Source organism: Lissotriton vulgaris, unplaced genomic scaffold, assembly GCF_964263255.1.
Source record: "Lissotriton vulgaris unplaced genomic scaffold, aLisVul1.2 SCAFFOLD_2196, whole genome shotgun sequence".
NCBI classification, from domain to species: Eukaryota; Metazoa; Chordata; class Amphibia; order Caudata; family Salamandridae; genus Lissotriton; species Lissotriton vulgaris.
The window spans coordinates 139,081-166,160 of NW_028240745.1; the positions used below are offsets into that span (position 1 = coordinate 139,081).

Sequence of the window (27,080 nt, forward strand, 5' to 3'; positions counted from 1 at the left end):
ATTCAATTTTGCTAGTAGCAAATATTAAGATTTCTGGGCTCAACAAACCTATTGCAGTTTAAGAACAAGGGGCAGATGATATGCAGTTCATTGCTGGTTATAATGAAAACATGAGAAGCTTTTTAAGGGAAGGACTGTAGCCCAGATGTGTGAGAGGAACGAAAAGTAAGAGTTTAGAACCTCAGGTACTTTAGATTCCGGAAGACCAGATGGAGGTAATGATGAAATATGTTCTTGCGTGTCTGTGAGACGTAACATAGCCACATAGAACTCATCTGTCGTTCTTTTGTGCAGGGAAGGAAAATATGGACACGCCGCCTGCTTCGGCCTGCAGCCAGGGTGCTTGTTGCCAGACGGCACAAGACAAATGTCAGTAGCTGCCATGGTCGCCAACTTCACCAAACCAACACCGGATGCGCCTTCCCTTCTTCAGCACGACGAGGTGGAGACTTATTTCCATGAGTTCGGCCATGTGATGCACCAGCTGTGCTCCCAGGTAATGACAGGCCGTGCATGCACGAATTGTGCTCTGGCACCATGGAGTGCTTGGAAGCCCATGCTCAGCATGACTGGCTGCAGGAGGGAGCTGCATAGCTTCCCCCCCCCCACTCCCCATCTACGTGTGGCCATGCTCGCTCCTGCCCTGGAGCGTGGATAATAACTACAACTGGGGCTGCATGTTAAACTGATATCAAATAGCAAAGTATCATAAAATGCTTGTTCTAGTTGCAAGGAGACCCATGCTCTTGCGCAATGCTGAAGAATGCTCAAAAGAGGCAGAGATGAGTCTAGAAGATGTAGGCAAAGCATGGCAGGGAGTATGGCGATATTGGTGGACTCACAAACACATGAACGTTTTCTGCTCTCTGTGTAGAAGCCATTCAAAGCACCAAAAGTGCAATTACCAATTGACAAATTGAACCTAGATAATGCAAACAAAACCTTATTCACTCGGCCAAGAGCATGCTCCCCCACAAAGAGAGGCATCTTTACCTTTTATATTTAACTAGCGGTCCGTCCCGACGTTGTCCGGATATGAAATAGAATGTCTGCATGAAAGCCTGTTATTTGCAGTGAGTACACAAATGTAAATCGTCACGTATGCAGCATTAGGTAAGTATCACAAAAGGTAAGATGAGTCAGATGCCCTCTTTAACAGTGACCTTGCACGTCGTCTTTTACCGATTCAGTTTAGTTGTGCATATAGGGTAACGGTACTTGTCCATTGCTGTGCCACATGGGCGTCCGCTTGTGCAGCCAGTGTGAGGAACCGGCCTTGTGATATGTGCCTCAGCAGCGGTAACGTTTGCAGCCTGTGGGTGTTGTGGAGTCCGTTGGTGTGACAGTCCCCGACAGCGTCCTGATCGATGTTGTGCGCCTGGTGTTAAGTTCTTTATGCTGAGAGTTCAGTGTGTGACAGCGTGCACTCGACGCTGTGCCTGTGTGAAAGAGCAGTCTGTTGAATTTTTTGTATCCCCGCTGGTACGCTGACTCGCCTCAGCCCCCGCCTGAGCCCCGGAGCAATATGTTAAGATGTGTGGCGGCTCCACCCGCGAGTGTGTTTGTTCGCTGTAGTTGAGGCCACTGCAAAATGCGAAGTGTGTGAGCCGGGAACGTGTTTGCGCGCTGTCTTGCCAGTTAGACGACCCACATGGCGTCAACGGCGAACACACAGCAAATTGCCAAAAGCACTGCCCAGTGGTATTGTAACGGTAGTCGCCCCCAGAACGCTTCGCGCAAGCGGTAGAATACAGCTTGGTTTGAGGCGCACCCATCGCTGTATGCACACGCCCCCAGCACAACGCACACGCCCACAACGGAGTACTGTGAACGCTTATTTTACATGCCCCAGCTCAACGCACACGCCCACAACGGAGTACTGTGAACGCTTGTTTTCTAGGATTGCCACACCCCATTTTCCACGAATGCCGCGCCCATCGCTGTATGGCCACACCCCCAGCACAACGCACACGCCCACAAGGGAGTTCTGTGAACGCTTTGTTTTTCGGAATGCCGCGCCCATCGCTGTTTATGCATACCTCGCACATCGCCGTATGAACACACTCCCAGCACAACGCCCCGAGCAGAACGCCCACGCCCACAAGAGACTACTTTGCCCCTAAGTTTCTTTTACCTTTCTAATGTATATGGTGGGCAGCTGTATAGCCTATGTCCATCTGCTGAAACTGTCCTTTCCAATGCTGTATTGGGTGTTGTGATTGGCGCTGTGGTTCCTGAGATTACCCGCCTCAAAGGTTTGGGTTCTCTCTTTATAATATTAGTATGGAGTATAGATGTCTCACTTGCAGGCATCTGTAAGGTAGCAGCTTGTTCCCTGGTTCACACTTTCACTGTAACCCTCTATGCTAATATTCTTACAAACCAAGAGACAAGAGTGTTACAATTTTTGTATTTTTAAAGCACCCGATACCACCCATCTTTTGTGCTTTAGTGTGACATGGTCAGGAATGCATTCATGCTGCAAAAGGAAAACGTTACTTTTACCTGTTAAAATATATATGTGCTGCTTGGGAATATTCTAGATACCCATGCTCCCCTCCCAGCACTGCACTGAAGAGAAGTGCTAACCCTCGCATTGTCAAGGTGTGACTCAAGTACGGCATCTGCGTTGTGTGTAGTGTGCGCTTCAGGTTGGCCTTATCGTGCGTTGTATGGAGTCAGCCTGTTATTTATCATGGACGGACTAAAATCTGTATTCAAGTAAACACGGATTGTTCAGTGTTCAACCATTCATTACACGCTCACCAGGTAAATCTAGAATTGCCTCCAGCTGAAATAAGAAAAATGCTACTTACCCAGTATGCATCTGCTCTTGGCATGTAGAGCTGTAGATTCACATGCGCCCACCCGCCTCCATGGGTACCTTTATCTGTTGCAGTGACATCTCACTTAGATACATGCTTTCATGGACATCTCCTTTTACTACTCTTACTAACCCTCTGCGGGAAAACAATCTAACCGTGGAGTCAATGCCCATGCGCACTATCACCGAAAGGAGGAGTCACTTTACCTCGTGATTGGAAAGACTTCTTCGAAGAAAAACAAAGTGCAAACATCCGAGCCCAACACTAGATGGCGATCTATGCGCAGCATAAGATCTCCAGCTCATATGCCTCAAACATATTGCTACAGATAAGTAACTTCTCTTCCAGGGTATTCTCATCTACAGTCCTAAGCATTGAATCTATATTAAAAACAAAGCGCCAATTGTAACATCAAATAACAACAGGAATATTAAGTGGTTATTAAAGGGTTGGTTTTCGTATATAACACTGGGGTCCAGACTCAACTATACGAGCTGTTTGTATAAAATCTATAAGATCGAATCCCCCTTAGTGACTAAGATGAACTTTTTGCCCCTCCACTGTCAACTAATGGACCACTGGAGCCCTTTTTTATGAAAAAAGAGTGAAGGGGACTTATTTATAAACTCCTGCTACGTTGGTTCTGTAAAAAGTGCCGTCTGGCAAAAAAACATTTTAGTGGGAGTTGTAAAAAGGGGCATTCGGCTCGAAATTGCTTTGGCATGAAAGCATTCTAAAATAACACTGAGAGAAGCAAAAATAAGTTAGATCATGGAGAAGAACCAGGTCTTAAGTTTCCTTCGAAACAGAGGCTCAGATGTAATAAATCTAAGATCCATTGGTAGTTGATTCCAAAGTTTGGATGTGACCACAGCAAAGGGTTCTAGAAGCCTTTAAAATCCCCAGTGACCTACTCTGGATTCTGAGAGTGTTGCATGCCGAATCCTTTGCAGGGTGAGCACGCCCCCCCCTAAGGTCAGTAGCCCATTGGCTACTGACCCCGAGACCCCTAAAACAGCCCCATAGTAGAGTATTTAGGAGGCAGCCCTGAAACAAGAAACGACTACAAGAAAAGAAGAACCGAACAGCCGTGCCGAAGCTAAGTAGGGGAGTACGTCCACTGACTTGGACCCAGCCCTAACGGCCTGTCCCCACCTCGAACCTGCAGAAGTGAAACTCCGATGTGTCCTGCAGCCATTAGCCTCAAGAACCCCAAGAACCTGCCCTGCCTTCAAAAGAAAAGACTCTGTCTCCCTTGAACACCAGATTTGTTGACCAACAGACTCCACTCCGGCCAAATCCACAAGTCTGCACAACTAAGAACCCGACGCCTACGGCCCGAGTTTGACAGGCCCAACACTACGAGGAAGTCTCCCCGGTGATCCAGACCCGATATCTAGTGATCCCTGACCTGCTTCAAGCCTCCAGCCAACGCCTGCAGCCTAAATCTGGAAGGCTGCCCCAACCGCGACCAGGAGCTGATAAGATCCAACCCTAAAAGACACCCCTGCACCCGACGCCCCACGGCCTTGGGTGGCCCAACCCACGGTTCCTAACCAACCCTCAGCATCCCAACTTACCTCTTTAAGTGGTGGTCGCACCCAGAAGACCTTCGTCCCCGAGCTTGCTGTGTATTTGCAAATCAGAGACTCCCCATTGAAAGCTACAGGGTGCCGACTCCAAAACAGCACTTTGCACCCGGCCACCCCAGTGCTGCTCAGGGTGCATCTTTTGTGCTGGCCTAAACCCCCATTTGCCCCGAGTTTAGGCCCAGGAGCTTTGCTACCGCAACCTTGTGGCCTGCTCACCAGCAGCCACCAACCAGAGGCCCCCTATCCGCCATTGGATAACATTGGGCCGCAGCACTCTGCACCCGGCCGCCCTAGTGCCTCTGAGGGTGCAACAACAGAGCATCACTGACCCTGGGGGACCCCTGAGTCCACTCCCAGAATACCAACTCCCACAACCGAATACTTACCCATGAACCGATAACCCTATTTTCCTCCATAGGATAACAGTGACTGTTTTTTGTGAAAAGTTTCTAAGTGTGGAGTTGGGAAATCTATGAAACCCTTTAAAACTGTAACTAGATCACCAAAACACTTTTACTTACCTGTTTACTGGAAATGCCCCAGTGTAGTATCCAGGTTTACTACACTGTGTAAGAAAAGTAATCTGTAAAGTAATCTTGACATCCTATTGAAAAGTCATTACAAAGTATATATACAATATTTCAAGCATTGCATTACTAGTAATTCTACTGTAACTAAACCAAAATATATACACCTGCAATTTAAAATTGTTATATTACTGCAAAGTATTTAACTTACCTGAGCCATGCTTGCTTGGTTTTAGGAAATAAAATAACTAAAAGAATATTTTTATACAAACCAATTGGTTGAAAGTTCAATCTGAGTGTGTGAATTCATTTGCTGACTGAGTGTGTACAACACTATACTCTGATAAAGCCTTATTCCTCGACCACTCTACCACAAATCGAGAGTGAGGTTCTATCTAACTTTAACCTCTGCCTACCTTTGGGGTTCCACTGGACTGCATATACAGAGCCAGCTTCCTACAGACACCGAAAGCCCAGAAGAGGAAATTTGCTGCTATCCCTCGAAGGCATCACCATCAGATGATATCACTTCTACAACTGACTGGTTAAAAGGGCAGCAGACACCTTCGGAGTTCCCTCGAAGGGGAAAAAGATGACACATATTTCTTTCTGGAAACATTCGCCCCAGCCAATAAGGGGACTCGATACTTGCCAATGCTGCCAAGCATTTTCGATCAAGGCAAGGAGGCCTTTAAAAAACCAGCCCCAAGCAAAGGAATTACACCCAGGGTCGAGAACAAGTACAAAGCCTCCTCCAGGGACCCAACATATATACTGTGAAACACTGTACCGAACTCCATCATCAATGCCACAGCCAGGAGAAGGGCAAGTGCCATCTCTAACAGTGGACCACCACCAGAAAAGGAAAGCAAACAAATGGACATGGTGGGCAGGAAGATGGAGAAGGAGGCAGCGACACAGTGGCTCTTCGCGCCTTCTAATGCCCTACTAAACCGATACGGACACCAGCAATGGGATGAGATCGAAGAATTCATCAACAAACTCCCTGAGGAGGACAAAAGGAGAGGTAAATCTGTTGTCCAAGAAGGCAAAAACATCGCCAACACATGCCTTAAATCTGCACCAGAAGCAGCAGACAAATGTATGCAGGTGCAACCTTGAGAAGACCGGCCTGCCTAATAATTTCTGGATTTAAGCAGGAGGTTTAAACCTCCATCATTAACGGACCTTTCAGAGGGAAGGCACTGTTTGGAAAGGAGGTGGACGAACCACCCCAACAAATTAAAAAGGATAATGAGACTGCAAGAGCAATGGGAGCTCTACAGCAAAGAGGAACCTTCAAAAGAGGTGGGGTTAACAACAGAAAACCCACAGGAAGAGGAACATTCGCACAGGGTCCGCAAAGGTCATACCAACAACAAGGAAACCACCTGCAAACCCACCAAGGAAGAAGTAGTTCCTCAAATCAGACTCTAACAGTTAAATGCAGAAATCAAAGACCTTCTTAAAAAAAGCAATTGAATTCCAAGAGAAGAACTCTTCAAATTCACTGCTCTCTGAATTTCCTAGTTCCAAAACAGGATTTATCACTAAAACTAATCCTAGACCGAAGGTTCATAAATAAATTCATTTTAACACACTTCAAAATGACTACTCGACAAGAAATAATCCCACGACTTCAAAAAGGGGATTACGTGGCAACAACAGACCTCAAAGACGCCTATTTGCACATTCCGATGAACAAAAAAACACGGAAAATATCTCATGTTTCTGCACAAAGGAACACACTACCAGTTCAAGGTACAACCATTCGAGATAAAGTTGGCACCATGTGTTTTTACCAAGTGCCGAACTGCAGTCGCAGCCTACCTGAGAAGGGAGGGCATGTACGTCTACCCCTACCTGGAGGACTGGCTCATAAAGGCAAGCACAAAGCAAAGATGTCTCAGCCATGTTCAGCCATGAATCCACACGCTGCAAGAACTAGGATTCTCCATAAATCACAAAAGATACTCAACAATACAAGAAAAAGAAAAGATTTTCCTAGGTGCAAGACTAAAATCAAGTAATGCACAGGAAATGCCACCGCAAAACAGGATACAAGCTATCAAACAGGAAACCGCCCTCCACCAGAAGGGTCAATCTCTATCAGTGGGGAGAGTCATGAAACTCATGGGCATGATGGCATCGGGCATCCCACTCATCCCTCATGCCCGTCTATATAGTGCCCTTTCCATCAATGGCTCACCAACAACTGGTCCCAAGCCGTTGGGAGGAGCTAGGGGTTGTTACGCACAAGCTGCAAGCAGAAACACAATGGTGGACATCCAACAACATAGCACAGGGGAGACCTTTCTAATGCCCAACTCCTGTGACGATAACAACAGGCGCGTCCCTCAATGGACGGGAAGCACACTTCAAAAAACTGAAAGTAAGAGGCCAATGGAACAAACACATAAATTACTTGGAAATGAAAACAGTATTCCTAGCATTGAAGGCGTTCCAGAAACACATTCAAAAGAGAACTGTCCAGATTCAAACGGACAACACCACCACAGTGTTCTACCTCAACAAACAAGGAGGTACAAGATCGTTTCCGCTAAGCAAATTAGTACAAGAGATCTGGCATTGGGCAATACCTCAGGGTATCAATCTGCAAACAATACACCTACCAGGAGTATACAAAACAACAGCAGACCTGCGGAGCAGACAGAACAGCTGCTCCCACGAGTGGGAATTGAAGGACAAGACTGTACAATACATCTTCAAAATATGGGGAACACCAGTGATAGACCTGTTCGCAACAGTACAGAACAAGAAATGTTGGTCCTTTGCTTCGAGGTTTCCTCACCACCTGTCAAAAAGGAATGCCCTGTCACTAAATTGGTCAGGGACATTTGCATACGCGTTTTTCCAATACCCATAATCCAAAGAGTAATAGAAAAAGCAAAGCAACCTGGAACAAACCTAATTCTCATTGCTCCTCAATGGCCGAGACAGATATGGTACTCGACATTGCTAGAAATGTCCAAGTGACAAATAAGGATAAGATCGGACAAGGACATGTTGACAATGCAACAAGGCCAAATCTTTCATCCGGAACTAACGACGCTACACCTAGCGGCTTGGCACCTGAATAGGTAGAATTTGGTCACCTCAACCTGCCTCAGCAAACAATGGAAATTCTAAAAGAGGCAAGAAAGCAAACAACAAGAAAATGCTACGCAGGCAAATGGAAACGTCACACCACTTGGTGCACAGCCAACAATTAAATGAACTCAATCACAGCACAGGAAATGGTAATCATATATCTAACTCACCTCTTAGACAGCCACATCAACTGCTCAAGCATAAAGGTAGACGCTGCCATTGAGGCGAACACAATGGGAGAAATATGCACAAGTTTCTTCAAAAGACCTGTCTTAAAAAGATTCCTGGAAGGATCCAAACAAACTGCTCCACCCAGAACAGCCCCAGTCCCCATGTGGAGTCTGAATAGAGCGTCACACAAGACAAAACCATCGGAACCAATGCACAAAGCGGAACTCAAACACATCACCTTCAAGACGTCGTCCTCATCGCCATTACATCTTTACGAAGAGTGACCGAGTTACAGACATTAACATACAGGAACCATACATGCAAATCACCACGGACAAGGTTATTTTAAAAACAAACCCGCAATTCCTGCCAAAAGTAGTATCCAAATATCACTTCGATCAAAGTATTCTCCTCCCGGTTTTCTTCAAAAACCCACAAACAAGGGGAGAAAAAAGCCTCCGTACCCTGGATGTAAGGAGAGCACCACTGTACTACCTAAAAAAGACTGAACAAGTCCGCAAGACCAAGCGGTTGTTAATCACCTTTGCGCATACAAACACAGGAGCGGCAGTCACAAAAGGAACAATTTTACGATGGATGAAGTTGAAGTTTGGGGAATTTATAGAGCGCACGTATACCAGAAAGGTATAATGGCGCTAATGCAGTCCGGCACAGAACTAGGCAACAATTAGACCTCAAAAGCTCTGATGACTAACCAGGTCTTCAAACCTTTGCGGAACTCTGGGTATGATTGAGAGAATCGAAGGTTGTCATGGAGAGTGTTCCAAAATTGAGGGGCCAAAAAAGAAAAACTCGACCCCCCCCATGTTTCTTCCTGACAAAACGTGAAACCACTAAAAGGTTCTTGGAAGAGGACCGTAAATTTCTAGAAGGAGTGTAGGTTATGAGCCTAGATGCAACATACAGGGGAGCTAAGCCCGCCAATGATTTAAAAATAAGATACCCCAGTTTAAATTGGCATCTATGGGCAACCGGTAACCAATGCAGTTGCCTGAGAAGCGGAAGAGCATGGTGGAATCTAGACTGACTGTAAATCAGCCTAGCAGCCTGATTTTGAATAAGCTGTAGTCGGCGGAGTTCGTAAGCAGGGATGCCAATATAAAGAGAATTAGCATAATCGACCCGAGAAATGACCAGGGCAAGGAGAATAAACTTAAGAGCATCAGTGGTAAAAAAACGGGAAACACTACGAATAGTGTGGAGACATAAAAAACAGGAAGAGACAATCATGCTAATCTGCGAGTGCATTGAAAGGTCATCACTGATCTTTATGCCCAAACTTTTCACAGCTTTAGCCGCAGAGGGTCTGGTCCAAGAGAGGAAGGCCAGAAGTTGGGAGACCAGGGGTTGGGTGAGCCTCCGAACAGGACTAGCTCGGTCTTATCGGGATTTAACTTCAGATGGTTCATGCTCATCTAGTCCTTGATAAAAATCATAGTGTTATAAAATTGGGAAATAGAATCAGGAGAAGACGAAAAAGTGAATATAGGTTGAAGGTCATCAGCGTAATTAAACACTGTGACCTCCCGGTCACGTAAGGCAAAGATAAGAGGAAAGATGTAAAGATTGAAAAGAAGAGGGGAGAGAGCGGAACCTTGGGGAACACCACAAGTTACCGCTCGGGAGGTGGAAGAAAGAGGAGAGCTGTACCGCCTGTTGGCGGTTCTCCAAAAAGGAAGAGACCCAACTCAAGGTCACACCCGAAATGCCAGCACATTTGACACGGTCGACCAAAAGATGATGGTCGACCGTGTCAAAGGCAGCAGATAGATCTAGAAGTACAAGGGCCTGAGTAGATCCGTGGTCAGCACTCACTCTCAGTTCATCCAAGACTGAGAAGATAACTGATTCTGTAGAGTGGGTAGGACGAAACCCAGCCTGATAGGGGTCCAAGTAATTGGAGGCCTCAATGAAGGAACTAAGGCAATGAGTGACATGTCTCTCCAACACCTTGCCCAGGAAGGGAAGCAGGGAGATAGGGCGGAAATTAGATGGGACAGACGTGTGAGCCCCCCCCCCCCCTTTTTCAAAACAGGAACAATCTTAGCTGATTTGAAAAGATCAGGGACGACACCCAAAGCTAGAGATTTATTAATAAGGGCAAGAGGTAGATCGGTACAAACCGAGAAGATCTCCCGAAGAATGTGTGAGGGGCAACTGTCAGTGGGAGAGCCAGATTTCGTGGAACTCACCAAACTGAGAAAGTTCTCTGTCGAAATGGGTGAAAAATGTGTGATAAAATGAGTGGTGGAGGGAGGTGAAGGAGGATCAAAAAGGAAAGAAGGAGAAGATATATGAGATTTAATAGTAGAAATTTTAGTAAAAAAGTAGTCATGAAGAGAGTCACAGAGGTCCTGAGAGGGGAGAGGTTTAGCAGTGACTCGCTCAAGTTTAGACAGACTGTTTAGAATGGAAAATATTTCCTTTGGTTTATTAGGAGAAGATAAAATCATTGCAGAATAGTATTGAGTTTTTGCAGTGAGGATGTCATTTTTATATTCCCTAAGAATAGTGGAATAGATAATTTTATCAGCAAGATCGTAGCGCCAACGCCACTTACGCTCTGCCTGTCTGAGCTGAAGTTTCTTAGCTTGTAAGGAGGGAGAAAACCATCTTTGCGGATCATGTAGACGCTTAAGTCGAATCGATCTCCAGGGGACCAACTCGTCACAGGATGAGGTAAGCCAGGAATTAATAGCCAAAGCCTGGGCATGGAGGGAGAAATCTGAGTAATCCTCGTCAATCAGACTAGAGGAGGAGAGCGAGGCACACAAGGAATTGATGTTTACTCGCCCCCAATTTCGTACTTTAATGTTAGATGGTAAAGGAGTACTAGCCATAGGTTTTAGTGACAAAGAAAAAGAGACCAAATAATGATCAGACCACAAACAGGGAAGAACCGAGAGTAGAGAAATATCCAAATTAGCTGACTAAATTTGGTCCAAAATATGGCCAGACTTATGGGTAGGTGACTCAACCAAATGTATTAGATTCAAGTAGGTAAGTAAATCGAAAAACTCCTTAGAATAAGAGTCCTCCGAAGGTTCACCAGGCCAGTAGTTAAAGTCGCAGAGGATCACTATACACAAATTATTAACTGTCAGATTGGCGAGAATCTCCCCTATTAAGGTAGAAAAAGCGGGCATTGACTGGGGAGGGCGATAAAACAAGACACAAACCAGCGGAGGAGAGACAGACATGGTCTTCATGACCAAGTAATCTACCGCCGGAATCGTCGGAGAGGGCATTAAAGAAAATGACCATCTCGAGTGGATAATGGCAGCCACCCCACCCCCACTTTTACCAGACGCACGATCTGAGTGCAGAAGATAATAATTTTCAGGAATGGCCGCTAAAATATCAGGTGACGATGCGGGAGTAAGCCAAGTTTCGGTTAAAAATAAACAATCAGGCTGAACTTAGTCAAGAAAGCAAAAAGTCTCTAGCTGATGTTTAGCTAATGATCGAGTATTGAGCAGGCATGCCGAAAATACCACGGGGGGGCAAACCGAGGAAGGGACTGTTGGCAGTGCTTAATTTGTAAAAAAAGAAGTGCAGGTACTAAAATTTTTGCCAAGGAGGCCACAGCTCACTTCTTCCACCGGTGAGCCCCACTTTCAACACTCCTCAGTCTCTATCTTCTAACCTTTATCTGTTGTCTGTCCCCTACGTCTTTGCTCTAAGACTCTATCTTCTAACCTCTTTAATTGTTTTCTATCATCTTTGTCACACCTGGTGTGTCACCTTATTCCCTGCATTTCTGATTTGCCCTCTATTCATTTAACCTCTGCCCTTTTTCCTCTTCACTTTTATCCATGCTCTGCTCTCTCTCCCCTCAATCTTTGCTCTTTGCGATCACTCTTCTAGCAGGGATTAGCTGTGTCTCCGTTTTATCATTTGTCTACTTTTTTTTCCTCGGTCCTGTCCTCTACATCCTTTCGTCAGCCTGTACATGTCCCTGCTATTTTGAACTCTGCGTTTTTCTGTTGTCTTTCCTAAAGAAGAGGAAGATGACATGTGTTTTACTTTCTTACCTACACCAAATGCAAAAACAAAATGTACACCAAATGAAAATTCTTTTTTTGCATATATGAATCCGTTATTTGCAGAACAGGTAGGTGCTCGAGCACAGCAGGTGATGTCACTACTAGTGCTGCCTGTAATTAGTAGGTCCAGGGAAGGCGACGGCATTGGCATCCACGGCTCAGTTTGCTGTGACCCTGCCTGCTACAGCACAGGCATTGTCCCAGCCATAATGCTGCCAATGCTGGTAAGTATGGCTGTGGTGCCTACTGGACTCACGTACGCTCAGCAATTACCATGCTGGGGTGCAGCTCACAGATTCTACAGGTGACGCCATGGCGCACAAAAGTTACGTTGGGCCACAGCCGCATCGAGCATGTTGAGGATAGCAGCAATGCAGGGCTGCAGGGTATGCTACTCTGGATACACAGCAAGTGGAAGGTCCAAACTTACTTTAGTTTATTCTTCCTCAAGAGCCCTCACTCCCAAATTCCAAACGCGCTCTTGCAGCTTCCTTGCCTCAACTCCATCTTGAGCCAGCTACAATTATCCAATTGGATGCTTAGGCTCAGGCAGTGGCATGGTGCAGCAGACTCTGGGAATAGAATGCAAGACATAGTTTGTCGATAACTTCTTGGATTTGTGATCAGCGAGATGACATCATCACTAACTTGGTGATACACAATCATGCCTGTCTGGACAGGCATATGCTGGCCTGTCTATGAACATTTACCAGCCAGAAACCATGCAATGTATGTTATTCTTTTTATTTTGAATTTGAACAATTAATATTGAGACCACCACCTGCAGAGTCAGAAATTGTAGCCCCAGCCCTGTGAAAAAAGTGCAGGTGCTGAGCACCTGAAAGCTCCTGCTCAAATTAAGCACTGACTGTTGGTAGAGTCCCACTGTCTTTAAAGACAGGAGCCACCTCAGCTGCAGGTACCAGAAAGGGGGGGTCAGGAGAAGAAAAGAGACCCAGTGAAACAAGCTTGGCCTGTGTATGTTTAGAAATGGACCAGTTACCTTGGCACGTCAATAACTCAGAGGAGGTATAGGTGTATTTTGGGCAGCATCACGTGCCCCTTGCCCTGGTCGGCCGCGGACGGGTGCAGACGGGCTTGCCTTTGGCGCGCTGCCGGCGCGACCGCTGCGCATGTCCGCTGCCTAGCCTAAACTATCCAACTATGGTATGCGACCGCTAACAGGGAATTAGCAGAAGACCAACAGCTCACTCCACAAGAAAGAAAGGAGCGACTGGCATTTACGGCCAATGTGCCCTTAGATACTATACTTGCAGTAGCCACATGGGCATCACCACATACATTCACCAAGCATTACTGTGTGGACATACAAATGGGAATAAGGAATAATTGGACAGAAAGTACTCCAACACCTGTTTGCAAGATCTTCCTCTCACCACAGCACCCCCAGCAGGGGAGAAACCCCTACATAATCTGCACAGCACGTGAATCCAGAAAAGGATTAACGCTGCAAAACGAAATGGTTACTTACCAGTAGGAGTAGTTTTGCCATTTGAAGAGTTTTCTGGATTCACATGCGACCCATCAAACCTCCCCTACGAGGAGTACAAACAGGGGGGGGAGAAGTATGTGTGTGTGTATGTATATGTGTGTATATATATATATATAAATATATATATATATATATTTCAACAAGGTTTCCCCGATCCCGGGGAAGGATGGAGTCGCAGAACAAAACGGACTGTCAATCGCTTGATTTGTTACTCGTGATGTTTATTTTTCCATGGGGGGTCAAACAAAAAACAACCGACGCGTTTCGGAAGCGTCCGCTCCCTTGGTCACGGTCAGTTTAGTGCAGGGAACTCACTCATATATATATATTCAAACGAGCGCCTCTCTCACAGGCAAAGAGGTGAGCCGCACACACTCACGATGTAAAGGGACGACATCAAGTTTAATTGTTCCTTCAAACAAGCGCTGGCCCCTGATGCATTTTGGTCCAGATAAGAGAACTAGGATTACAGGTATGCAATTTATCCTTTTTCCTTTCAAGTAAATAATATTAACTTCTTCCAGTTGTTTTTTGACAATGGTTTGGTTTTGTAAAATGGACTGGCAGTGCCGCCACCGAGGGTCTTTACATTAAACTTCTCTGTCCCATTGGGTCCGTTACACGTCAGAATGTCCTTCTTCTACATAGCTCATTTGTCTCTGCACTAATACTATTTCCTCTGGTTTGTGCATTAACCTTCCATGGTAGTAATTCAACTACCTAAAGGTCTGTGCAGCGATATGGTCCGCCCACTCCCTCCTCTCTTCTCGGATGTCTGTGCAGTAAACCGTTTGGCGCCACTTGCTTTGACGCCGGTGCTGTAACACTGTCTGTGGGAGTTGCTTTCTGTACTCTCTTCCTGCACCCTTGTAGTGGTGTGTCCTAGAGTCTATGCATTAACTGTGTTTACCTTCCTCCCCAGACTGACTTTGCCATGTTTAGTGGCACACACGTGGAGCGAGATTTTGTGGAAGCCCCATCTCAGATGCTTGAAAACTGGGTTTGGGAGAAGGAGCCTCTGCAGAAAATGTCAAAACACTACAAGACTGGTGCTGCCATCCCGGAGGACCTACTAAGCAAAGTGATTAAATCTCGGCTCGCCAACACAGGTACCCTGTTTCTAACCTCACAAAATCTGTCCCACTAATACTGCTCTTCTGTGACGACCAACCCCTGAGTCATTACTATAGCCTACCACATAGACCCTCCCACTCACGACCGCCATCTCTCCCCATCTGTCCACCCCTCCAATGGCAATCAACGTTTTGGTTATACCCTCTAACCATTTCATATCTCACCCCTCTAGAGGCATCTCTTGCCTCATTCTCTCCCCCGTAGACAGTCTCTGATCCGTGTCAGACTGCACTCCTAGAGAGGCATCTTTTGCCTCATTCTCTCCACCGTGGAGACGGTTTCTCTCATCTGTGTCCTCTCTAAAGGCATCGCTTGCCTCATTCTCTCCTCCACAATGAAGAAGGTCTCTCTCTGATCTGTCAGATTCCACCCCTACAGGGGAAGCTCTTGCCTCAGACTCTCTCCCACCATGGAGTAGGCCTCTTTAACCTCTGGCGCATTGCACCCATTGATGCCATGGTTACTGCTCTGTAGCTCCTCCACCGTTCTGAGGCTTTGTCTAACCACTGTTAAACGGCACATCATTTTTAGCGTCTATTGATCTCTTTCTCCCATCTCTTGCCCTTTTCCTTCCCCCTCGCGACGCGTGGAGCAGGTGTCTTTGACCTGCAGCAAACCACATCCCTTTCATGTCATCTCTTGGCCCATCTGTCCTCCTCCTTGGTTCTGATTTCTTTCACTTGTGCCAGATTGCTCCCACCAATGGCTTTTCTTTCACCCACTCTCAATGGGGCAGGACTCTTCAACCTGCGGCAGATCGTGCTTTCAACAGTGGACCAGGTGCTGCACACAAAGACTAATGTTGATCCCGCAGAGGAGTACGCCCGCATCTGCCAGGAGGTCCTGGGCATTCCAGCATCACCAGGTAAGACATTTATTGAGCTGGCAATGCTGGTGGTGGGGCTTGTGGTGCCTGAGAGTCTTACACTACCACAGGTTGTATTTTCTCTTCCAAAGCGCAGCCAGAAATGTATACCAAGATCAGGTGTAATAAGGGTATTTTCCGAGTCCTAAGATGCTGATGATGTGATTTGTACCACTTGCTGGAGTTGGTTTGGCCTCAAGCAAAGGATGGTGATGGATTTTAATAAACTGAGATATGCAATGTCTGGCACGAGGAGCTTTTGCTAGACAACTAGGTCATTGGTCTTTTTAGGTCGAGGGACCTATAAGCTGCGCAAAGCGCAGCTTCCGGTCAGGAGATCTTATGTTTTGGAGTAGGGCAGTTTAAACCCACCTCTCTGCTCCATTTGCTTCCATTGGCTGGCTTCCTAAATGGAGGCCAGCCATTGGAAGAGAAGGGAGTCACTCCAAACAAGCCCCGTCTCTTTCGGATTCTGGGGCGTAAGTTTTGCTGTTCTTTAGCTCGTGACGTCGTCCGTCACTCAGGACAGCAAAACACGCCCCCGAATCCGAAAAAATTTCAGAAGCTTGAGGCCGCCATTTTCCTGCTGGTAAGGTTGAGGTAGGCTGCTCTCGCTTTCCTCCTACCCGCCGTCTTTTTTCCCGCCCCCTCCCGCTGTCCGTATCTTTGTTCCCCTCCCGCTGATGAGATCGTCTCGCTGTCCTCCCCGCCGCCCCCCTCCCGGCACTCAATAGAGCTCTTGAACACGCGTCTGAGCTGCTGATAGTCTGGTGTCTGCAGCCCGCCCGCACAGGATCTCAGCGTCGGGGAGGGGGGGAGCTAGACTGGAATGCGGGTAGCAGCTGGTATCCGGCGCTCTGTCAACATACATTGCCCCCTGCCTACCTCCTCCACTCCTGGCTCAGCTCCCCCTCGTCTCCGGGCTCCCATGCAGCGCCCTCAGTGTCTCATGCGGTCCACAGACAGCACTAAGCCTGTAATACTGTCTTCAGCAGACGTGAAGTCGGAATCTGAGCCTGAGACCATTGCGGAGGGGGGCGCTGCCGGTGGACCGTGTCCTGCTGATTTGAGAGCTGGGTTGGCCGGCTCACATGCACGCCATTACAGGCGTCTGGTACTGGAGCCAGCTTACAGGGGGCATTTCGCAAATCTTACTTCCTCACCTAGCGTACGGAGCTGAGGCGCTATTGGAAGCTGTGTAGCGTCTTTTTTTTTTTTTGCATTAAATGCCACACCCACACAGAGCTAGTCTAGGGATTTACGGAGACCTGTAAGGTTCGCACCTCCTCGGCAGACGAGTGCACATTAGCAAAGCATCTCTCGCTCTCGTGCATTTCTTGGCGAGACTGAAGGCAAGTGCGAAACCTTTGTTATTTAACAAACACGCCCCTTTTTCCCCCCCAAACTGGTTTGCTACTTAAATGCCCCCAAACTAGCATTTGGCAGCTCTTCTTGACACAACGCCACACCTGGACAGCAGCGACGCTCAAAGCTCCACCGCCTTTGCGTTACACACAGTAAGTTTACAATGTTTACTTGTGATCTCAGCGCAGGCTTCACCCCGCTGCAGCATTCGGGGGTCGGGGGGGACTGGGGGCCGTGTTTGTTTTTATTAATAATGTATCCCCGGCCCGTCACCCGGCACTCCTTCTTGTCACTTCCAGGCCCCCCTGGGCCCTGCCCCGTCACCCGGCACTCATTCTTTTTTTTTTTTTTTTTTAATTTTTGAAAACCTTTATTCGTGCATGTAAGAAGAACAAATACGGGCCTACAACCATCAGGCCGGCCACGATACTTTGAAGCACTGATACAAACATTACGGCCCCCCAGCGGCAACGGACAAAATAGCAACAGTTGATGGATGTTACACTGAGGAGAACCATGACCCCAGGGGAAAGGAGAAATGAAGGTTAATTAAAAAAAAATTTTTAAATAATTTTATCAGGAAAAAAGGCAGCGAAGAATAAGTCCCAAGGAGATTCGAGTCCAAACAGTATCTTCACATCACGGGAAGCGGCAGCATGTCGAAAAGCAACCATGGAATTAAAAACTCAGGCAGTGAGGTGGTGCTAATCAACAGCAGGATATTCACACGGCAAGTACGCACCCCGTCAGCGCCGCCTCCACTCGGTCAGCCCCAAACCCGGACCCAGAATCGAATCAAAGAAAAGCACAGAAGACATAAGAGAGAAATAAAGGCCCATAGAACTAATACGAAATACTAAATTACCCCCCACCCTACACCAATGCGGAGGCTATGGCCTGCCCCCCCCCCCCCCCAGCATAGTGCCTGTCGCCCAGTAAACCCGAAATATAGAAGAGAAAGAAGAGCAAGAGAAGAATTAAAAGGAGAAAAAAAAAACGTCAACACCTATGATATAGGGGGTGAGAAAAGAATAAACTATTCTGACCTAAACCCCCAAAAAGAATAAGGTGGGGAGGAGCCTACTTAGCATCAGAGCGCCCGGGACCCTCGGCCATCCACTGCGTCCCACACTGAAAACCTCCTACTCCGAAAGCAGCAGTGCTGTAGTAAATTGCAACAATAGAAGAGATGGAAGAAGTCATTTCACGATGTGTGCTCACAACATATACAAAAGCAGTTCCAATCCCTGTTCAGCCCACCCGGGAAGCCATAGCGTTATTAATTACCCTGATCACGGCATGGGAGCGGGCATATGACAAGGCCAGCCACTATTAGTAAAGCAGTCACACTGAGAACCCCGGGCCCGTACAGAACCGCCCTCCCATCTGCAAGGAACACAACAGAACAGAATAGTCACAAACTCAAATGGGAAAAAGGCTGCAATTGCAAAACAGTCAGCATAGCAAAACACAAAACAGTCCGGGTCTCCGCCAGCCGGTCAAGCAAGCCGAGGTGAGGGGCCCCTTCAACCCTGGCCAGAACGACGAAATCTCTCCAAGCATGACCATCTCAGCGGATACATGTCCGGCAGAACAAAGGAGCAAAATGGCCGCTCTCGACATGGAAGGAGCAGAAGAGAAGAAGACGAGTGTTTCCAGTCTCCCACAAATTCAGCGGCCAAAATGACGAACCCCCCCTGCCATGCAGGATGACACTCACTCCGGCAATGTAGAAAGAGGGCTCCGAAGGCAACACCCTCGAAGGGGGCAAACAACTGGGAGAGCGATAAGCGGAGCTCTGATAGCAGTAGTTCAGGCAGAGTCATAGTTCCCAGAGTGAGGGGAGACTTTGTAGCAGTAGCAGCGTCGGTAGGGAGGCACGCAACATTGTAGCAAGGGACATCTCGGTCTTCCGCTCGCACTTGCAGCAACACTGTATCCAATGTAGAAGCACACGTAGGCAGCAGGGAAACAGGCAGCCTCGGTCGCTTTGTGGAAGGCATAGCTTCCTCGATCTTACCTCCCAGCTCTTGAGCATTGCGCCGCCATGTTGCTCGTAGGTCTGCAAGGGCATCAAGGATATCGCCACAGGTCAGGTCACTCTGTAGCACCAGCCGATCCGCTTCGCACAGTGTCGCATTCGGACCATCGCCCGGGTCAAGTGCAGGCAGGTCCGCGCAAACTGGGGATAAGGGAACAGCCCTCTGTCCATGCTGGAGGGCAGGCGCCATTGCCATCTCTCCCGCGGATCCACACTGGAGGGAGGGGGGCGACTCCGTTATAGAAGAGCCATCGTCCCACCACGGAAGGGCACTCGGCTACCAGCGCGGGGGGCCATGCATAATGAGAGCCCTCTCGCCTCCCGTGGGTACTGATAGTGCACGATTAGAAGGACGCCGCAAGATGGAGTCCGCCCAGGATAGAAGCAGCGTAGGAGTGGAAAGCGAGGAACAAAGGGATCCCGTCTCCCAGGCACACACTCCTCAGCCAACTGGAGTCGCGCCTCAAAGGACAGGATAAACTCCGTCCATCTTCCGCAATCGGGTCAGTCCCAAACGCCGGCACCTCCACAGCCCGTCCTCCCGATTAAGAGCACCAGTGTCCTGCGGCGACAATCGGCACAAAGATCGTGGGCAGCCCCGTTGATCGGCTACTTCCCCGAGTCTTCGTCCAAAACGGCCGGCGGAGATCGCAAATGAAAGCGACTGTCATCAGCGCGTTCGTGTCATCATCTCAGCGCGGTGTAGGCAAGGATTAGTGCCAGGATATCAATGCGAAGCAGACGGCTTGGGGAGCCGGGCGCTCACACGTCCGTCCCGTCCGCCATCTTGGCTCCTCCCCCCCCGGCACTCATTCTTGTCACCCCCAGGCCCCCCCCCCCGGGAGCTGCCCCATCCCCCGGCGCTCCACAGTTTTAGGGTCCGAGTCCTTTGCTGCAAAGGCTCTTACGCTGCACCCTGTTTGAACATGGATGTAGGAAGTTCTGAAGAGTACTGAAGACCAAATTGTTCTGCTCTGTGTAGGAATCCTCAATCGTAAACTAATTGACGGTTTTTTTTCCCCGCTACCTGCTCATTCTCCTCTGTGTTTGACCCTTAGTCCTCTGAAATACGACCTTGGCAGCCGGATTGTCATACTAAAGAACCTATTATAAAATAAACCAAATAAATATTAGACGAGGGTTTATGTTCTGGTTTTCGAAATTTGTGTAGTCAATCCAGGTGAAGAAGAGTTGCACTTAAAGACTGAGTTGTTGAAATTCTTTCACATGTTGGAGGCTCCTCATACGAACTTTGGACATGATCTTTTGGTCAGCACCAGCCCATAGGCAGCCTAGGAATGGTATGGGCCAGTAGGACCAGATAAGAGGTGTGTTCGATCACGCCCTATCCCCTCAATGTTTCTTAAGATGGGTTCTGTGAGTAAAGGAAGTGATTGCTTTGGGAATAGTTATATTATGTATTTTCTGTGTCACTTACAATCTGTGTTTTTATAGTGAATTTCCTGATTTTACTTCAAGCGGAATTGTTGCTGTTTGTGGTAATTTAGATTAAATGTGTAAGTATGTTTTCAGGAATTTGAAGCCATAAATTACTATTTAAGTGGTAAAAAGAAGATAATCCGAGTCACAATAATAAAGTTAATGAGTTGTAAGCACTTTAGTATTAATTCAGACAGGAAAGTTCCTGGTACCTTATTCCAGTGCTGGGTTCAGATAAGGCCCATAAATAAACTGAGTAACGTAGTCTACCTATGCATTAATCTTCTGAGGAGCGCATTTCCGGTTGCTAGTGACACATTAAAGCAGTGTCCCCGTGCCATTTGGACACAGAAGAAGGAAGCAGCCGCAGGATCAATCTGTGGGCAGAGTGCCAGCCTTGTGAACTGCATAGTTCTGAGTCAATAAAGGGCTGCGTCAGCCTCTCATCTTTCTGAGGTCGATTCAACAAGTATCAAAGTGTAAAAGTCTCCCATTCAAGGACCTAGCTATAATTCAGTTTGTGATGCTCACACGGTAGATATGTCTTATAGTTATTAATATTTGAAAAGCCAAAAACATGGCCTGTTTTTAAATAAAGCTGCAGTGATTCTTTCTGATGGGCAAATATGTAGAGGACGAAACTGCGTAACCATATAGATATTGGTGTTTATATAGATCTTTCATTGATTGATTGTGTGGGTGTGGGTGGCTCTATGTGAATGACTATGTGTGGGTGGCTTTGTGTGTGTGGCTCTGTGTGGGTGCAAATGCAATAGGTCTTGCATTTGCGAGCGATTAAGCTATAGCTTTCTTGCCTTCTGCCCCCTGATTGCACTCGTTTTTCTTGCTTCTGCCCCCTGATTGCACTCGTTTGTCTTGCTTCTGCCCCCCCCCGATTGCACTCGTTTTTCTTGTCTTCTGCTCCACTGATTGCACTCGTTTTTCTTGCCTTCTGCTCCCCTGATTGCACTTGTTTTTCTTGCCTTCTGCCCCCCTGATTGCACTCGTTTTTCTTGCCTTCTGCCCCCTGATTGCACTCGTTTTTCTTGCTTCTGACCCCCCCTGATTGCACTCGTTTTTCTTGTCTTCTGCTCCGCACTCGTTTTTCTTGTCTTCTGCTCCGCACTCGTTTTTTCTTGTCTTCTGCCCCCCCTGATTGTACTAGTTTTTCTTGCCTTCTGCTCCCCTGATTGCACTCGTTTTTCTTGCTTCTGCCCCCCCTGATTGCACTCTTTTTTCTTGCCTTCTGCCCCTTGATTGCACTCGTTTTTCTTGCCTTCTGCCCCCTGATTGCACTCGTTTTTCTTGCTTCTGCCCCCCTGATTGCACTCGTTTTTCTTGTCTTCTGCTCCGCACTCGTTTTTCTTGTCTTCTGCTCCGCACTCGTTTTTCTTGTCTTCTGCTCCGCACTCATTTTTTCTTGTCTTCTGCTCCACTGATTGCACTCGTTTTTCTTGCCTTCTGCTCCCCCTGATTGCACTCGTTTTTCTTGCCTTCTGCCCCCTGATTGCACTCGTTTTTCTTGCCTTCTGTCCCCTGATTGCACTCGTTTATCTTGTCTTCTGCTCCGCACTCGTTTTTCTTGTCTTCTGCTCCGCACTCCTTTTTCTTGTCTTCTGCTCCGCACTCATTTTTTCTTGCCTTCTGCTCCACTGATTACACTCGTTTTTCTTGCCTTCTGCTCCCCTGATTGCACTCGTTTTTCTGGCCTTCTGCCCCTTGATTGCACTCGTTTTTAGGTTTCGCTGGGGGACGGAGCCGTTAGGCTCCGCCTCCAGAGAAATCTATTGATTACAGTAAGCACTCTGGAACACGCCCCCCTGTCCCATTGGCTAGCTCCATAAATGGAGCCTAGCCATTGGACGAGGGGCCTGTCCGTCAATGCCGGACCAGACACGGGGGCGTTCCCGAGATTCTTTGGCTTTTGCCGACGTCACGCGACGCCGGGAACGCCCCCGAATCTGGTCCGGCCGGGCCGTGCTTGCTGCTGTCCTGCCTTGTGTCCGGCCGGGCCGTGCTTGCTGCTGTCCTGCCTTGTGTCCCTCCTCCCGCCGTCCCCACGTTTCCCGCCTCCCTCCCGACGTCCGTGTCCTTTCCCGCCCCCCTCGTCCTCTTCCCCCCCCGTGCCCCCCCCCCCTTCCCTCACAAATTGTGGTATCCCGTCCCGCCCGGGGGTTTCTTCAGCCGGCCGGCCAATCCTAGCGCGGCCGGCCGGAAGTGCCCGCCCCCCCGCCGCCCAGGGGAAGAAGGAAGACGGCGGCCCACAAGAAGTATGGCGGCCCACGCGGGGCTCCCGTGGCCTGCCTGGAGGGAGCCCCGGAAGAAGCGGAGGACGTTGCCGGGCAGGTGTTGCCGAGTAGGACAGCTGCAGCCCCGCGCCTCCGCCCACGGTGAGTGCTGTGTTGCTCGGGTGTTCACGCCGCCCTGGGATAGGTTTTTATAGTTATTCATGCTTCCCTGTTTAAGATGCTCATTTGGCTTAGAATTGAGGGTTAGTTTATTTCTCATTGTGATGTGTCTGACCCCTTATAAACGTTGTTGTGCAATTCCATCCCTGCACGAAATAAATATGTAGACTATAAACTCGTGTGTGCGGTCGTTTAAGGCGACTCATTACCATGGGGTTTAACACATTTTATTGAAGGGCGGGTAGCAGGTGTTTTAAGCACTGTGTTTTGCTGGGCTGTTTGTTTCTAGTCAGTGCATTTATGTAGAAGTTCGTTTCATCCATTCGTGCTCTCCAATATTACTATCGGTTGTACAGCAGACGAGTGCCTTCTTGGGAACTAGTTCACATCTAAGTGTGTTTTTTGGAATCGTTGTTGTGGTCTAAGGTGTCCGCCCACAGTCGGCCCTATTCGTACACTGCACGTTAATCTGCTTAATTGCTCGTGGTCTTTCATCCTATTCATCTGGATAGTTTACTTTATGGTTAAGTTGTGTGCGTAGGCAGTGGTAGTGTTGCACACACACCGCTGTCAGAGATATGGAAGGAATCCTATGCCTTCAACTCTGGATGTGTGTAATCTACCTACCGATTAAGGGGAGGGCCAACTGCTTCCTGATTGTATTCAACTGTGCCTTTAGAATACAGGGGTTCACCAGCAACTCTTCAATTGGACGTTCATACACAATGCATTTCCCCCTGTACCCCAGGGATGATACTCAGTAACAGGTTCTCCAATGAGAAACGGCGCCCATTCAAGTGCAGCACGCACTCTTAGTATGATCGCTTTTATATTCGGCACCGCAGTGGAGCTTATTGTTGTATATTTATTTGACGTTACAAGCATTCCGTGGTGATATGTGGCAGGTTTCTATGTTTAAGTTAAGAACGCAGACTTCCCACCGGCAGTAAAGCACTTTGGTCGACGTGGCCTTTTTCGGAACGATACTGTGTATTCTATATATATATTTTCCTCACAGCAACATTAAAGGTTTCAGAAACGCCAATATTTTCGATACAACGTACTGCATAATGTTTCCTCATGCATGCATTGCATAGGCATCGCTAAGGTGTATGTTTTCGTTGAGGACCCCTGCACAAACTACTATCGCAGCTAAAACTCAGGGCCCCAGATTAAGAACACACTTCCGTGGAGGCGGCCACGCCATCTGCCTGCCTCTGGAGGAAGTAGCAGTGTGTGATTACAGAAGAAGCAACCAATCGGAGGCTGCCGTGCGGTGGAGATGGCCAATCAGAGGCCGCCGTGGGCTCTTCCGCATGTGCACGGTCTCGGGACACGTCAGCAGAGAGCAGCTCCTGCAGGCAGCAAATGATGACAAGGAGTCTAGCACGTGCATAGCACGCTGTGCTAGGCGCTAGCCACCCCAGGCTTATGTTAGTGCAGCGCTTTTCACAGCAGGCGTGGGCATTTTTATACTGCTGTAAATTACGGTTGTGTGATGAAAGTTCCGCAGCGAGTGCGTTCTTTCATAGCATCGATTGGTAAATAGTCCCCATAATATTAAAGTACATTTCGGAACGAACAAAACTGTGCACTGTATTCATTCAAGATGTAGATTTGTACCATTCTCTTTTCAGTAGTACTGGCGCGCGTTTATCCTTCAACGAAATACACATTTAATACAACGCAGCATGTCGACTGTTTGCAAAGGCAACTCAAACTCTGTTTTAGACGAGTGTGAATGTAGGAGTTAGGGGCTTCCTGGGCTCAACAGTCACCGTCTAGGTAGGAGTGATCAGAAGCAGTGGGTTGTGGTCACTTTAATCTTACTTGCAAACTGAGGCAAACCCGTTAACATAAATATAAAAACACAGATCAAATGTTGCTACTATACCACCTCCACACAATAACATAAACCACTACTACAAAAGGCAAACAATAATGCAACAGACTACAGCACAAGACAACACAATAGTGCAATTGCATTTTCTGCTAGTTTGTGTTGTGCTAGGGGTGGGTTTTGTTTATATTTTATTGTTGTTGAATTAATAAAATATACACCACAATAGGCATACCAGTTGGTATAGATAAGAGGCTTATGAGCTACCCGCTATAGACCTTATGTGGTCATCCATAGCATGATGGTGGCCATCCATACCAAAATGCAAATCATGGTATGCTGGACACCTGTAACATGATTGTCACCTTTTCTGGCATAATGCTGTCCCTGGGTTTATGATGTCAAGTCTTGTCTTAATTTCCTGTGCTCTGTAAATTTGGTACTGTTGCTTAGACCTCAATTACAAGTGGGCCGTACATTGCAATAAGCCTGGTAACAGTAGTTACTGGGTCCTTAGTAATTACACGTTTTTAGGTTTCGCTGGGTGACGGAGCCGTTAGGCTCCGCCTCCAGAGAAATCTATTGATTACAGTAAGCACTCTGGAACACGCCCCCCTGTCCCATTGGCTAGCTCCATAAATGGAGCCTAGCCATTGAACGAGGGGCCTGTCCGTCAATGCCGGACCAGACACGGGGGCGTTCCCGAGATTCTTTGGCTTTTGCCGACGTCACGCGACGCCGGGAACGCCCCCGAATCTGGTCCGGCCGGGCCGTGCTTGCTGCTGTCCTGCCTTGTGTCCGGCCGGGCCGTGCTTGCTGCTGTCCTGCCTTGTGTCCCTCCTCCCGCCGTCCCCACGTTTCCCGCCTCCCTCCCGACGTCCGTGTCCTTACCCGCCCCCCTCGTCCTCTCCCGCCCGCCCCCCTCGTCCTCTCAGGGGAAGAAGTGCCCGCCCCCCGCCGCCCAGGGGAAGAAGGAAGACGGCGGCCCACAAGAAGTATGGCGGCCCACGCGGGGCTCCCGTGGCCTGCCTGGAGGGAGCCCCGGAAGAAGCGGAGGACGTTGCCGGGCAGGTGTTGCCGAGTAGGACAGCTGCAGCCCCGCGCCTCCGCCCATGGTGAGTGCTGTGTTGCTCGGGTGTTCACGCCGCCCTGGGCCCTGCATGCTCACGGAGGACGCTGCTGGTGCCGTCGTTCCCTGGTGTGCATGGGGAGGCGGCACCCGCTGCAGACACTGCGCCTTGTGCATGTTTACGGGGATGCTCCGCTCTGGACTGGGCAAGCAGTGGCAAACGTGGGAGTGCCTCAGTCAAACCTTTTCCCTCCTTGGATGTGCGACGTGGGAGTGCGTTTGTCAAACCGTTCATCCCTGAATGTGTCTGCACTGCCTGTTCAAAAAATCTTTGACCATGTGAAAGAAACATGCCTCAGCTGGGCTTTCAAGCCTGCCTTCTAAGTCTAACAGGCCTGCTTATCTAAAGTACCCTTCTGTACCAGTTCACTTGCCTCTTCATAGGACCGTTTGCTATGCATATCTGCTTGTCAGACCTCCTGTAAGCAGGCCTGCTTATTTACTAACGTGGGCTTCTGTATATGTCCTCTTACCTGATGCCTATGAATCTTCCTGACTAATCTGCCCTTATGTGCATGTGAAATACGCATGTGAGTGCGCTCCAGAACAGATGTGTTCAGTAGTGTCGCGTTCCAGAACAGATGTGCATAGTAATGTCGTGTTCAGATGTTCACAGTAGTGTCGGGCGTGCCTTCGTGCGCCTGTCGATGTGATCAGTGGGTTGACAACATCCTGTGGATGTGATCTGTCATACACGCATGTGGGCGTGTCTGTCCAGCCCACCTATGTGGACCTTTAGCTGTCAAATGGCCTTGTACCAGTGTTTATCTGTCAGATCTGCGCCTGAGAAATTTACCGTTACATTTTTGATAAAGCCGCCTCTTTCAGGTATGCCTGCATTTTCCAGTCAAAATCTCCTAAAGCACCCGATGAATTTCCCTGTTGATTTCTCCAACATGCCTAGGAGAGTCTTGAACGAGAATATGTATTTACAGCAGCATAAAACATCGACGAAATGATATTTGCCATAAGGGTAACCGTCGGTGGAATACCAGCTTGCTGTTTTCCGTTATTTCCTTCCACATTTGCCTTCATTTATTTATTTGTCGCTA

The 27,080-nt window shown here is 48.1% G+C and overlaps 1 protein-coding gene across 2 annotated transcripts in view; it reads left to right on the forward strand.

The window, feature by feature from the left end:
• THOP1 (thimet oligopeptidase 1) overlaps window positions 1–27,080 on the forward strand; it is a 165,427-nt gene that overhangs the window by 117,258 nt on the left and 21,089 nt on the right. For both annotated transcript variants that reach the window (XM_086947950.1, XM_086947949.1), the window contains exons 9-11: window positions 295–496; window positions 14,729–14,915; window positions 15,677–15,805. In XM_086947950.1, the coding sequence (XP_086804076.1) occupies window positions 295–496; window positions 14,729–14,915; window positions 15,677–15,805 (518 nt within the window). The remainder of the gene's footprint in view (window positions 1–294; window positions 497–14,728; window positions 14,916–15,676; window positions 15,806–27,080) is intronic.